The sequence below is a fragment of the Culex pipiens genome, chromosome 2 (genome assembly GCF_016801865.2).
Source record: "Culex pipiens pallens isolate TS chromosome 2, TS_CPP_V2, whole genome shotgun sequence".
NCBI classification, from domain to species: Eukaryota; Metazoa; Arthropoda; class Insecta; order Diptera; family Culicidae; genus Culex; species Culex pipiens.
The window spans coordinates 68,968,099-68,982,819 of NC_068938.1; the positions used below are offsets into that span (position 1 = coordinate 68,968,099).

Consider the following 14,721-nt stretch of genomic DNA (forward strand, 5'->3'; position numbering starts at 1 on the left):
TTACAGAATACAAAAATATTTAAATACCTTACGCCCTTCTCAAATGTTATTCTCGAGTACTATTTGCTCCATATGCACAAAAATGGCTTATATAGGCCTAGGATAACATGTCTACAAAGTTTCATTGAAATCGGAGAGGGTCGGGTACAAAAGTATCAGAAAAATTCCTGATTTGAGCTGGAATTGCTCTAATAAAAGCTAAGTTAACCTCTATCGAAATCATTTTGTGTCACCGAGACAAAGACGTGAGGCATTTATTTTCAAAGTGAATCGATAGATAATGTATAAACGAGCTGGGAATCATCACAAGAGGGCCACTGTAAATGTATCATTCACACGAAATAAGAAAATTAATAAATAACTGAGTTCCCGTTGATTTTACAAAATCGCAGTGTTTTTTTTTTCTTTTGTGTAATTTTCCCACATGAAAAATAAATTGCATTATGCACCTACCTCTTCCAAAAGAAGCTTCTACTCTATTCAAGGCTCCTTCCCTAACAAGGACGTGAGGTTCAAGTAGCAAAATATAACATTGTCGTATCGCGCAGCAAACAGACCTTTAACAAAAATTCTTCTGCGTTCTGGGGCGATGAGCTAATTGGAGTAACGTGCATTGGGAGATATAATCACTACTCAAAGCGAACCTCTCTACTAGTGAACGCTACCACCAAGTCTATACGTTCTTCAGCAACATAGCTTGTCTGATTTTCTGAGCATTCTCGATGAGTGGCACTGCTGATAGCGCAACGGCTTCGGATTTAGATTTCCTCGGGTCTTCCACGATCGCGGTTGTTTCGTGCTGCCAGTACTTGGTTGTGTGCATTTATTTCTAGGCATGCGTACGCGTTTGAAGTTATGCATTGGAAGCCGCTAGTTCAATTTCTCCACGCCTTCATGAAGAACAATGTCTCCCGTTTGGTTTGGTTGCTTCCGACGAGCTGAGCTCCACATCTCTTTTCATTTTCACGTTCGGGCAAAGGATTCGAGAATCATCTCGCGATATTGGTGACTAACTAGAGTTCCTCGATGTCGCGCCTCTGACTTGGCAAGAATTGCACGAGTGAGCTGTTTGTCGTGTTCTCGCGTTCATTCTAACATTTTTTTCACATTCGCACCGGTTAGCCGCGTATTTTTTTTTTCGTTCAAAAGCTGAATATAAGGGTGGACACTGAAACTAGGATTCCAAAAGATCTTTCTATTGTTTGTCTTGCCCTTGAAATTCTTGCGTAAAAAATACTTTCTTCTAGGGTTCTATTTTTCCCATCCTTGCAGTTTGGCAGTTGCCATTTTTACATTAATTTGCTTTTTGCTTAAATTTAGTTGCTGATTTACGCCAAGTTTCTTTGGTGGGTCTTGGCAAATAGGAAGGTCGATGAACGTAAACACGAAGACGAAACGAACGAAAAATGAGCACCACTCAAGCAGCCACCCGAACGAGACAACGTGCTCTTTCTCTTTCTCTCGATTTTGTCTCTCTCTTCCTATGGCAGTGACGCATTGGAGACCGCTAGTTTCATGCTTGACGTTCGATTTCTCCAGCTTTTAATGAAGAACAATGCCTTCCTTTAGTTGATTTGAAACAAACAAACCATAGTATCGTATTTACTCACAACGAGCTGAGGTCCTCATTTTATCAAAGTGTTGCTTCGATTTCATAGGTAGGCACACATTCCACTCTTTCTGTTGCCTGTTGCTGCCACTTTCGCTCGGTCAAGTCTTCGTTTTTGCGCTTCCCTTTTCCTTCGACCAGGTTAAGGCACCGGTCATCTTTGAGGCCAAAATCTTTGGAACGGATTAACCGTTTTTAGATGCTTACGGTTACAATTGAAACATAACAACTAGACAGAAACACAACAACGACAGAGCCCGTGTTACAAAAATGCTTAGTTTCTTGGAAGTGGTTCCTAATAACCTAGTCAAAGCAGGCTTACTGAGTTCGGTTTATATTTGGCCAGATTTGTCATGTAATCTGCATCAATTTAATAATGGGCTAAATCTCGATTCAACATTTCTAGAGCTTTTTTAAGCTACTATAGACATTTTTTTTGCTTTTGAGTGTTTTTAATTGCCCTGACTTAAAGCGGTTTCAAAAACACCCAAAAAGCAAAAAATTGAAATTTCATGTATTGGACCTTTTTTTCGGTGCACTTTATCAAAATTTCACTAGAGTAGGGGAGAGTGGGGAGACTTGATCCCCGGGGATACTTGATCCCAAGCCTGTATCTCGTCAGCATGTGGGTAAAACAATTAGCTTTGTTCTAGAAAGTTGTGCGAAATTAACTAAAACTCATTGTAGAAAACAAAGAAAAAATAAAAAATGTTTAGATTGAGTTACACACATTTTTCTAAAACGAGCTGCAAAAAACTTAAAAGAGATCTTTTTTTCTTTTTTTTTTTTTGATATGCATAGAAAACACTGAAAAAATATTCAAAAAATATTTTTTACATATGAATTGTTTGATAAACTTATCAACTCCAAAACCCTTACGCATTTCATGTTAAATTTATCGTCATACTATTTTTACAATCAATTGTTTAAAAAAGTGCGTTTAGGGAGACTTGATCCCTGCATTTTTACAGTCACTGGAATCAGCCTCAAGATTAATTAATTGGGCTGGGTTTTCATACATAGTTTCCTTTAGTATAGTTGTACATAACTTACTGCAGTTTGAATCTTTTTTCAAAAGTTTTGTAAACAAAAATTTCCAGCTTTTGTAAACATGCTTAATTTAGGTCTAAAAAATAATATTTTAGGTTTTTAAATATTTTACATACTAAACTTGTTATATTTTGAACACAAACGTACAGTTTTTATGTGAAATTGCTGTAATTTATAGAAAATTAAAAGTTTGGATGAATAAGAAACATTTTGCTTAATATTTCTTCAAAATGTTGAAAGGGGGATCAAGTCACCCCTAACATTTTTAAAATGCCGGCTTGGCATGATTCGGAGAGTTCATCTGATGAAATACTCATATAAGCCAAACATAGATTAATGTTTAAGCTTTCAATTCATGCAAAATGGTTATAGTTTTGTGAGAAATTGACAGAGTTATGTGCGATAAAAAAAAGGGGACCAAGTCTCCCACTCTCCCCTACTTTGTGATTGCAATTTTTGATCGAAAAATGAAGTTGACAAATTTTGTGCGACCAATATTTCGATTTTTTGAAAAAAAAATCAGAATTGATTCAAAAATTCATAACTCGGCCAAAGATTTTTTGCACAACCTGGAAATTTCTGAAAATTTGGCATTTGATGTCCTCTAAAACATATCAAAAAAATTAAAAAAAGGGTTTTTTTGTAAATCAAGTTTTAGTTACAAAATGTGAAATTAAAAAACACAATTTTTTTTACCCTGTAAAAAAATTTTCACTGTAGTCCTCATCCATGCCTAAAACTTTGTCGAAGACACCAAACCGATCAAAAAATTCCATCAAAATATACAGATTATTGAATTTTCGTACATTATTTTTGTATGGACAGATACTGAATTTGTATGGAAAATTATATGGACAAACTAATGATGCCAAATCGCTTCTTTGGCCATACCGAAGGCACCAAAAAAGTTTCAGCCGGATTAAAAAATACAAAAAAAATCGAATGATCGAAATCTCAGAGAATTGCTCAAGAACAAACTGAAATGATCGAAGGATCAGAGGATGCAAGAGGCAAGTTAAACAAATAAAAGATCTATTTTTAAAGCTTTTATGATATTTAAAGTCAAATTGAAGGAAAGTTGAAAGGTGAGCACTTAAAACAAATTAAATTAAACTTAATTTCATATTTTATAGCGAAAATATTATGCATCGGTGGTCCCCTCGTAATTTTTCGTTCAGTCCCGTCAGCATTTGGTTCTCAGCCCAGTTACCGGGCAAGTTTTGTAGGGGAAATATACCCATTTTAATCACTCTAAGCCGTTCGACCAATTCTAATCATTTTTGCCGTTTTCCGCTATTAAATCAACATTTTCAGATGTACCAACAATAGAAAGTTGCTTGCTCACTTTTACTTGAGCTATTTATTACTTTGGAACAGCCAAAAACACTTTAAGAAAGCTTTAATTTATGATCAAAGTGCTCATAGGCCGATAATAGAAATAGGCTGAAAAAGGGCATAGTTCCCCTATAAGGATCTTGATATTGATCATAAAGGATTGTGAAAAATTTGACACAAAAATTAAAAAAAATTGTCATATTGTCAAAATTGATCTAAACTGTAGGAAAATTTAACGTTTTTAAGTTTCAATATTATTTCTTTATTGATGTAGTTCCTGCTTGAGATGTAAATTTACTCCGAGGTGAAGGGAAACTGTGCTGTGAAAAGCAAAATTATGTGACAAAATATTAATTTTTGTTATGATAAACTCTGAAAAAAACAAAGGCATTTTTCGGACACATTTCTTCAAACCAATCCAAAACCAGTTAAATTTTTTTTATCAATATTTCCTTTACGAGTGATTTTATTGTTTACGTTTTTTTTTCTTTTCTTCCATCTCATCTTCTGCTCGGCACAGTGTTGAACAACTCCGAAAGGGGGGTGGGCGTACCCCAACCAACTAGTGTTTGTTTTTTCCGATTCTCTACATTTGAGAAAACACAGTTTTTGTTAAATTTTATTCCTTTTTTCTTTATACATGTTTGCTGTACAGATTGTGTTCAATCTGCTGGTTTGTTTTCCATTTTTTCTGATGTAATTGCAATAACATTATTTGCTGTTTAATGTGTTGTTGTTTCCTGAAGTATATATTCTTTTGTTTTGTTGTATCGTTTTGCAAAAAGTTTCAAAGAGTTGCTTTTTTTCTTCTTCTCGAAATGGGCTTGTTTTCCTTTAGTTAAATATACCTAGTTAAATTAGTATCATTTTTTTATTCTGTATGTATGAATTAAATATTACATATTTCCCATCTCTTTCTCTGTCCACTATCTTTCCCCACAAGCCGCCAACGTACTTCGTTATCTCGCTTCACCAAGCGGCTTGCTTTTTTGTTTTTTCTCTACTACTATTCACAGTGTGTACGTTCTTTCTATCTCCTTTTCTTTAAATGTTCGTCTACTCTCCACTATCTATCTAAACCGCTACTTTACTCCACATTCTATGTTTACAGTCAATAATACATACCGAAGGTGTTCTTTTTCCGCTACTTTATCCTTTTTTTAAATTAATTAAACAGTTTTACTCTTCTCTTCCGTTTCTCGTACCTGTTTTCAACTCTCTCTTCCACGCCCTCTCTCATTCTCTCACGCTCGCACTAGGCTGCCTTTTTCTAACCTCTCTCTCTTGCTCTCTTTCTTTGCATTCGTCCTGTGTGTTGGTGTGAGAGTGTAAGGGTGACCTGCTCCAACTAAATCTCTTTTCAGAAGTGTGTGTCTTTGTGAGTGTGAATAATGTTGATTGCGATCAGCAGCGGCTTTAGAGAACACAACGAAAAAAAAATGCTAAGCGTGTGAATAAATAATAAAAACATGACTCGAACGGCTAACGGTGAGTAAAAAGAGTGAGAGAGAATTTTCGCGCGCTCTCCGACAGATTCTCGTTTTTCACTCTCGCTCTGCGAATAACGACACAAAGAGAAGGGGCGCAAAAAAGCAAATCTGTTGAGGTTGAGCGATTTGGCAAGAACGGAAATCGAGCTATGCCTTGAAAAGAGCGAATAACGAGCAAAAATAACAAAACAAATTAACAAAAAAAGCTGATAAATTTAAAAGGGGGAGGCACGCTAGTAAAGGACGGTCATCTTTGACGATGAAGCAGGATTTCGTCTAAATTTGGGGGTGAAAGAAAAAAAAATGAAAAATAGTATTTTGTTTGCTTTTGAAAATTTGAAAACGCAGCAAAGAGATAGCGAAAAAGCAAAGTCTCTTGTTGAGTACTTTTTGGAAGATCGCGGAATCATTAATTTCGAAAAAACAAATTTAAAACCTACAAAACAGAACAAGATTTGTACAGAATTATTTACAGAAGGAAAGTTAACCAAAAGCCATGTTTACGAAGAAACTTCTACGGAAAGATTTCGACTTGATTTCGCTACAGTGTGTGTGTGAGTGTGATTGAGTGTTGGGCTAAAATAGACATATTGTCATTCGTTTTCATTGCTATCAATTGGTTGCACGCAGTTTTGAGAAACTGTTTGATTCTCTGTTGTGATTTGTTTCAGTGTTTGTGTTTCAGACTAAAAAGGCTAATTTGCTGGAAACAAATAAATATCTCAAAAAATATGTTTTTTTTTTCCACTTCACTAAAACAATTATTTACAACCTTTTTTGCGATAGCTAACTCCGAAAATAAAATAAAAACACAGTAAAAATAAAAGAAGAAAAACACTCTCCGTCTCCGTACTGTTTGCGCTGTTTGATCGTCCTCCACACGTGGTCAGCATCTACTTTTGTGAAGAAAACCACCCACTACACACACACGGCAAACTCTTGAGGTCTAGTGCAGCTTATCGCTTACTCTTGGGCTCGCTGGAAATGGGAACGGTAACAGGTGGAGAAAAGAAAACGAAAAAAAAAACAAATAGAAGAAAAACACAAATCGAAAGCGAAATCATTACTACGAGTTAAAAGGTAAATTTGCGTATAAAAAAGTTAGAGAAATAATAGTAAACCATCACCATAAGCATCAAAAAGAAACTAGAAGATTGAATTAAAAAGGTATATTTATAACTTCAGAAAACTTCTAAACACAAATATAAAAATAAAATATGCTCTTCGGAGCAAGACAGTGAGCAAAATAGCAACTCTCTTTACTTTAGATTACACCCTCCTAGACACATCTTCGCGTGCACATATCTACTCAGGACCAAATTTTGAGCAATTGTCTGTGTGTCTGGTGGGCTGTTGATCAATAAATTGTCACTCGAGCATCTCGGCACTGGCTGAACCGGGATGTGAGATTTCCAAAAAAGTGTCCACGTTGATTATGGATGGTCCCGAAGTTGACTTGGGAGGAGAGGAGGTTATATGCAACCCCTATGGGAAAACTGTAATTTCTCGACCTTAATAGTATTTATTATATAACCAAATTTTGTTGGATTTTCTAAAACAACTATTATTCTACATAATCCATGTGAAAAATACTTTAAAAACCTCAAAATTGCTTTAAAATAGCAGATTTCTAAAAACATTTTTAATTCATTTTAAACAATCATGTAGGGCAATGTGCACCATAACATTGGGGCAAAACGAACTACAACAACGGGGCAAAATACACCGGCTAAAAGCAGTTTTCACTAGTCACCACTAGCATTTTGCCCCGACCACGCTTATTGTTGAAAATTTAATTAAAAATACATTTCAAAGGGAATTTCGAAGGGAATTTTCTCAACCGGTCACAATTTAAAAAAGTGAAATGACTGCGTAATTTTTCAAAAAGGGTTTAGGTACTAGCTATAACTTAAAGCCGGTGCACTTTATCAATATTTCACTTAAGGATTATAGAGTAAAAACAATTACTAAATTTTTACATTTTTTAATGCCATATTTTCCAAAAAATCATAACTTGCACGAAGATGTTTTGCCCTTACTAGAATTTTCAGAAAAGATGGAATTTGTTGTCTCCTATAACATAAAAAAAATTGAGAACATAACAGTGGCAAAAAAGACGTGTTCAATTTTTTTCGGAGTGGTCTTTGCCGAAGACACCGAATCGAACAAAAAATTTCTTCAAATTTGAATTTTTTGAATTTTCACACACAAGTTTTGTATGGACAGCAATTCCAACCATGTATGTTATAGGGTACGGAGATCCTTTCATCCAACATTACAAAATTTACCACAGAAGGATAATAAAATTTGTAACTAGGTGCTCATTACCCTACAAAGTGTATAGAATACAGATTAATCATTAGACTCTTAGTCATATATTATTTCAAAACATATTCTCAAACCTTTTTTGAGTCACGTTTTTTGAAATTTTTATAATATTTCTTTTAAAAAGAATGACGAATTTTCACAGGGGTAACTTTTTTAAAATTGAAAATCGAACCTATAGATTCCCAAATATAATCAATTGAAAATTTAGGGTTAGTTGGATAGCACTAAAAAAACTAACAACTTTTCCTAAATTCCATTATTTAAAAGGCCATATGAGCAACCAAAGGTCGGATCAACAATGTAAATAAAAAGAAAACGGGAGAGATTTTTCTTAGCTGATTCAAAATCTTCCTTTTTTCAGAGATGGAACTATTTTAAATATAAAATAAAAAAAAACACATTCTTCTCTATAACAAATAACCTTAAAATGATAAAAAGTTAAATAGTTTCATTTCGATTGTGCATTGAATTTTAAATCAGAAATAAATTTTGTTGCAAAATTTCAATTGTATTTTCCAATCTCATGAAGAATCCCACTTTTTAATGCAAAAGGCAGGTCTCTTTTAAGGTACCTACGAGTTTTTAATTTTAAGACCTGAAAAAGACAAAACTTGATGACATATTTTTTATGCATTGATACTCAGCAATTTCCCACAAACTAGCACGGCCGATATCAAAAGTTTTCGGATCGGGCTCAAAATTGGAGCAGTGGTTCTCTGGCCGAAATAAAAAGACCCGTATTTTTTGTTTGGCCACTAGGGTGGTCTACGCTATGTTACGGTGGTCCAAAAAAGGACAATTTTCGCAAAAAAAAAACACATTTAAAAAAAACCTGACTCCGCGTAATTTCAACCGGTTTTACCTTTCTTGGACGCAAATGAAAGGTGATTAGATAGGCTTTTAAGGCAAAATAGTTATAAAGTTTCAAAAATCTCGCCTGACTTTGAAATGGTTGTATGAAAACTTTAAATGCTGTTTTGAAGGTCTCGGGATGTTTGAAATTATTGTTATCGCATTTTCTTTCAACAGGATTCCAAGATTTTTGATTTTTTCCTCGTTTTCGTGTTCTTTTTTGCGTTTTCGTGTATGTATTTTGGAAATTTTTAACAGCAGCACAATTGAAATAATGCATGCAGCATTTTTAAAATATTTTTTATTTCATTTTTTGGTTTATATTAGGCTTGAAACTTGAAATTAAGTTTTCCTTTATTTTTTTATCCACAAAGATTATTTTTCGCCAAAAAATATTTAATTTCATCTTTGCAAATCGGGATAAAAATATAACCAAAAACGGGAGAGCACTATATTTTTTATTGAATATTTTATTTTGTGATAATAAATACAAATTTCCACGTCGTTTGATACCCACTTTTCTAGTAGGCGATGATTTTAGAGGATTTCTCCATGTGATAAGAGGATTGTGGATTGTGTGATTGTGGGATAAGAAAAGGGATTTAGAGGACAGAAGGGTTGACGCACCACTTTTAAGCGGACAAGGGAAAACCTCCACGGAATCCCCTAGTAAGTGGCTTTCTTATTTGCACAAAAAAAATACAATGCAGAAATAGTAGTTTATGCAACAAGTTGCAAAAAGAGAATTTTTTCAGCACGAGTCGTACATTTATCCAACGAGGTTCACCGAGTTGGATAAATACGAAGAGTGCTGAAAAAATCAAGTTTTGCAACGAGTTCCATACAACATTTTTTGCAATTCCCAAAAACACACACTGAGTGAAATTTTATGTCAAATTTTCATGTATTTTGTCAATGAATCGTTTAAATCAAAAAAATGTTGAAAAGTACTTTTCGAAACAAGTGCTGAAAAGTTCAATATTTCAGCACCCATTTGAGTGCTGAAAAGTAGAACCTTTCAGCATTTATTTTGAAAAGTGTTGCTATTCGATTCTGTTATTTTTGGTACAGAAAAGTAGGCTATTTCGTCGTTCAAGAATGACAGGAAAAGTAAGTAATTTCACGACGGAATTGCAAAAAGTTTATTAAAGTACTCATTTGGGTGCTGAAAAGTGATACTTTTGGATACTGTTTTGGTTTTTGAGTTGAACAAAAACACACGGGCGCCAACTTATAAGGGTAAAACGAACGTTCCACCGAAATCTTATTAAAACGTTTTTCAGAATTTCAAACTGTGTTGAATGCAACTCTGCTCAATCGGGCTAAAAATGCTTTAAAAAAGCAAAAAAAAAAACACTTTCTTAATTGTTTTCAATTGATTGACTTTTATTTTTATTAAAATTTAGAGGTTTTTTTTAAAAAAAAAAATTTTTTTGCTTCCGATTATTAAGCCAACTTTGAAAGGGAGGATTCATAAAAAATGTAAACCTTTTTTCAAAGTACTAAAATAAATAATTTTATATAATTTAATGGGTTTCTTAAAGATTTTTTAACTTCCGGACTCAAGTAAAAATCTATAAAACAAAATTTAAAAATCATGTTTGGGAAAAACAATCAAAATCCGGAACAGTTGAAAAAACGAGTAGGACTTAATAAAGCATTGAACGATTTGAAATCCTGAACCAAGCAAGTAGAGCTGAGAGAAGCGAATAATCGTGGAAGCAGCGAGAACTCATACCTTTTTTAGATCAAACAGCACAGAACAGTTCGAAGGCGAGTTGAGCAGAAAAAATAACACAAGAGAGGAGTTTAACTTTGCGTTGCTTCGGTTAGTTTGAAATATAAAATTAGCTAATAGCCTTCGTTCCTTTGTTTCAGTGTATTTTTTCTGATTTATTTGTTTAGTTTCTTTCTCCTAGCCAGCACCACCTAGTATTTTTCAACTTGTTACTTTCTGTTTTGCGGTGTAAAAAGTGTATTTCTGTGAATGTGTATTAGCAGTTATTATCGTCCATTTCCAATACAAAGTGTGTGTTTGTGTTAACAACTAAAAAACCCAACAACAATAACAACAACCGGGGGAAGAATCTCGCGACCAGCACCAGCACCAAAGAAGAAGAAGAAGATTTCATCCATCTGTGCACACCACCTACCGCGTCACTTTGTCTATAAGCGTATTGATCCGGGTCTCGGAGAAGCCCGGCACCAGCTTGTGGATGATCTCCTTCACGAACAGATCGTTCACGCCGGGGCAGGTCAGTTCGGCCTTCTCGAAGGCGAGCCGCAGGTCGCTCAGCTCGGCGTTGCTCGCGCTGGAATAACTTCGCTGCATCTGCAAGAGAACATGACTTAGCCCAAGAACTTGAAACCCACAAATCAGACTCAAGAACTCACCTCGTTCAGCAGGGGGAAGATGATCGACTTGAGGCAGCCGCTGTTGGTGTTGCTGCTGCTGTTGCTCGTTCGGCTTTTGCCGCTCGAGTTGTTATTTACATTTGTAATACTGCTGTTGCTGTTGATGTTGCTTCTGGAGTTGCCGTTGCTGCTGTGACTGTTGTTGTGGCTGTTGTTGCTGCTGTTGGACGACTCGCGGTCTCGCCGCAAACTGCTGATCTTCTCCTCGCCGCTCTCGGCCGAAGCTCGATGGTTCGATGAAACCTGACGAAGGGGGAAATATGATGTTATTGGGAGTAGTTCAGATATATGGGGTTTCGACCATTTTATTTTTAAAACTTTATATTTCTAATTTCTGAAAAATCAATCAAATATTTAAAAGAGGTTTTTGAATAATTATCCTTTTTCGTCTCCTTTTTTTTTTTTTTTTTTTACTTAACCCACCTTAAGGTGGTTAATGCCTTCCTCACATTAATATACTTTTGATAGGGTTGTCTGAGTTTCATCCTATGGCACTCATTGGAAAGGTCTTTTGATTATACACCCAACGATGGGTCGCATGATTGATAAGGACATCATTTTCATCAAAATTTCTGAGATTAGGCTTCAAAAAGTAGATAATGGCTTCAAAAGTGGATAAAACACAGTGCACATAACTTTTGATAGGGTTGTCAGATCTTCAATGTTTTGGACTCGTTAGAAAGGTCTTTTCAAACTACCCTTTTTACAATCTTTCGAATTTTAGTCAAAATCGTTTTTTAGCATAACTTTTGAAGTAATCATAATTTTCAATAGGGACTTATGGGACCCCAATACGAATCTGATGAATCTGATGGGGCCAGAACTGCCAAAATCGGTTCTGCTAGTACTGATATAATTGAGTGTATATTTTCCGGTGCACAGACCAACATCCCTACGACTACACACACACACACACACACACACACACACACACACACACACACACACACACACACACACACACACACACACACACACACACACACACACACACACACACACACACACACACACACACACACACACACACACACACACACACACACACACACACACACACACACACACACACACACACACACACACACACACACACACACACACACACACACACACACACACACACACACACACACACACACACACACACACACACACACACACACACACACACACACACACACCCGTGAACCGTGGGGACAGGTGAGGGTCCCTGCGGAGCTTAGCTGCCAGCTACCGGGCGGGTTGCAGTAGGCGGATAGCTGTCGGCGATTGCATACATTCATTGCATCGCCCCCGGACCAGCAGCGGGAGGATGTCTAGGACGTGGCGGAATTGAACAAGGGCACTGTTTAATTTCTTCGAAAAAACCACATGGGTCCGTAAACACCTCTGTCAAGCGATCGAACGCCGCTATAAGTGTTTTAGCCCAAAACCTCACCAAACCCCGAATCCAAGATGTGATGCGACCCGTGTCGAGGGATGCATGGCTGGGGGGGTTCAACAAATTCCCAGTCGATAACGGAGCCTGTGGGGCACAGGGGCGAACCCCACACGTAATTTGCCCTTACTGCGTCACGGCAGGGCACTGGCGCAGCGGACCGTATTTCCCTAGCGACTCGTGGGATTCAAAATGAAGACAAGTGAAACAAACCAACAAAAGGGTCCCGATGCGCCCCAAGCATCGGAAAACACGGAGGTAGAAGAGGACGCAAACGTCGAAATGGCAGGAGGCGAGTCAAACGGCGGCGACACAGCAGGCGGAGTGGCGAGCGCGTTCCGTGGAAGCGGGAAGGTGTTGAGATCCCCAGTGTTGAACCAGGCGGCTGCTTCGAGTCAGCAGATAGGAGTAATTGGAGAGGAGACTCCCAAGTCATCCTTGTTGAACTTCACCGGCAGTACCCCTCAGGACGGAGTCCTGCTCGGAAGGACCGCGTTGCAGGAGGTCAGAAGGAGGGTCAACGAACTCTTTGATTTCATCAAGGACAAAAACAACGTCCACACCAGAATCAAGCAGATGGTGAATGGAGTCAAGGCAGCCATGAATGCCGCAGAGCGCGAAAACAGCTCGCTGGTGGTGACGCGGAATTCACTGAAGCTCAGAGCTGAAAGAGCCGAAGAAACGCTGAACGCAAAACTGGAGGAGGAAGCGCTACGGGAGAAAGAACCGAAAACGCCGCCCGGCCCAAGCACAAAAAGGGACAGGGAAACGCCTGGAGAGGAGGAGGACGCAAAGAAGCAGAAGCAGGGGAATGGAGACAGTCCGGACCCAGCGAAGGAGCCAGAACCAGACCCAGGGAAGGAGGAGGAATGGGAGAAGGTCAAGAAAAAGAAGCGGAAGAAAAAAGGGAAGCAGAACGAGGACACCCAAAAACCCAAGTTTCGCAGGGAGCGTAACAAAGGCGAGGCTTTGGTGGTCGAGGTGAAGGAAGGTGTTTCGTACGCAGACCTCCTCCGGAAAGTACGAACCGATCCGGAACTCAAGGAGCTTGGCGAGAACGTGGTTAAAACCAGGCGCACACAGACCGGAGCGATGCTTTTTGAGCTGAAGAATGATCCCGCGGTCAAGAGTTCAGCTTTTAAGTCCCTCGTCGAGAAAGCCGTAGGCTACGAGTCGAAGGTAAGGGCGCTATCGCCGGAGACAACGATTGAGTGCAGGAACCTGGACGAGATCACGACGGAGGAAGAGCTGGAAGATGCGCTGATCGTTCTTCTGGATGACCGTACGACACCGATGGCAATCCGGTTGAGGAAAGCCTACGGCGGCACGCAAATTGCGTCGATCCGACTATCGACGCCTTCGGCGTCTAAGCTGCTGGAAGTCGGCAAGGTCAAAGTAGGGTGGTCGGTGTGCCCACTGAGGCCTGTTCCTCGAGTGACCCAGCAGATGACGAGGTGTTTCCGCTGTATGGGCTTCGGCCACCAGGCGAGAAATTGCGACGGTCCCGATCGAACCAACAGTTGCAGAAGGTGTGGTAGAGAAGGCCACATGGCAAGAGACTGCAAAAATAAGCCGAAGTGCGTGCTCTGTAAAGAAGGCGATGGCAATAGCCATGCGACGGGTGGCTTTAATTGCCCGGTGTACAGGAAGCTGGCCTCGGGCAAAAAGTAATGGAGGTGTCCCAGGTGAACCTCAATCACTGCGACACTGCACAGCAACTGCTGTGGCAGTCGACCGCGGAGACGGGGTGTGACGTAGCAATTATTGCAGAACCGTACCGAGTTCCACACGACAACGGAAACTGGGCCGCGGATACAGCAAGAATGGCGGCGATACACGTGATGGGGCGGTACCCCATACAGGAAGTGGTCTCGAGGGCGTTTGAAGGATTCGTGATCGCCAAAGTAAACGGAACCTTCTTCTGTAGCTGCTATGCTCCCCCAAGATGGACCTTGGAGCAGTTTCAGCAGATGCTGGATTGTCTGACCGACGAACTGATCGGACGAAGCCCGATCGTTATCGGAGGTGACTTCAACGCGTGGGCGGTCGAGTGGGGTAGCAGATGCACCAATGCTAGGGGGCATAGCCTAATGGAAGCTCTGGCAAAGCTAGACGTTAGGCTGGCGAATCGCGGAACCAGCAGTACCTTCCGCAAAGACGGTCGTGAGTCCATTATCGACGTTACGTTCTGTAGCCCGCGA

The 14,721-nt window shown here is 38.8% G+C and overlaps 1 protein-coding gene across 7 annotated transcripts in view; it reads right to left on the bottom strand.

The window, feature by feature from the left end:
* Window positions 1-5,073: 5,073 nt before the first annotated feature.
* Window positions 5,074-14,721, bottom strand: part of LOC120428848 (germinal center kinase 1) — a 178,813-nt gene continuing 169,165 nt past the window's right edge. For 6 of the 7 annotated variants that reach the window (XM_052708111.1, XM_052708110.1, XM_052708109.1 and 3 more), the window contains 3 exons: window positions 11,059-11,322; window positions 10,818-10,996; window positions 5,074-5,760 (listed from right to left, as the gene is read on the bottom strand). In XM_052708111.1, the coding sequence (XP_052564071.1) occupies window positions 5,718-5,760; window positions 10,818-10,996; window positions 11,059-11,322 (486 nt within the window). In that variant the 3' untranslated portion in view covers window positions 5,074-5,717. Of the gene's footprint in view, window positions 6,463-10,817; window positions 10,997-11,058; window positions 11,323-14,721 lie in introns of all 7 variants that reach the window. The other variant, XM_052708108.1, reaches the window with a different exon arrangement.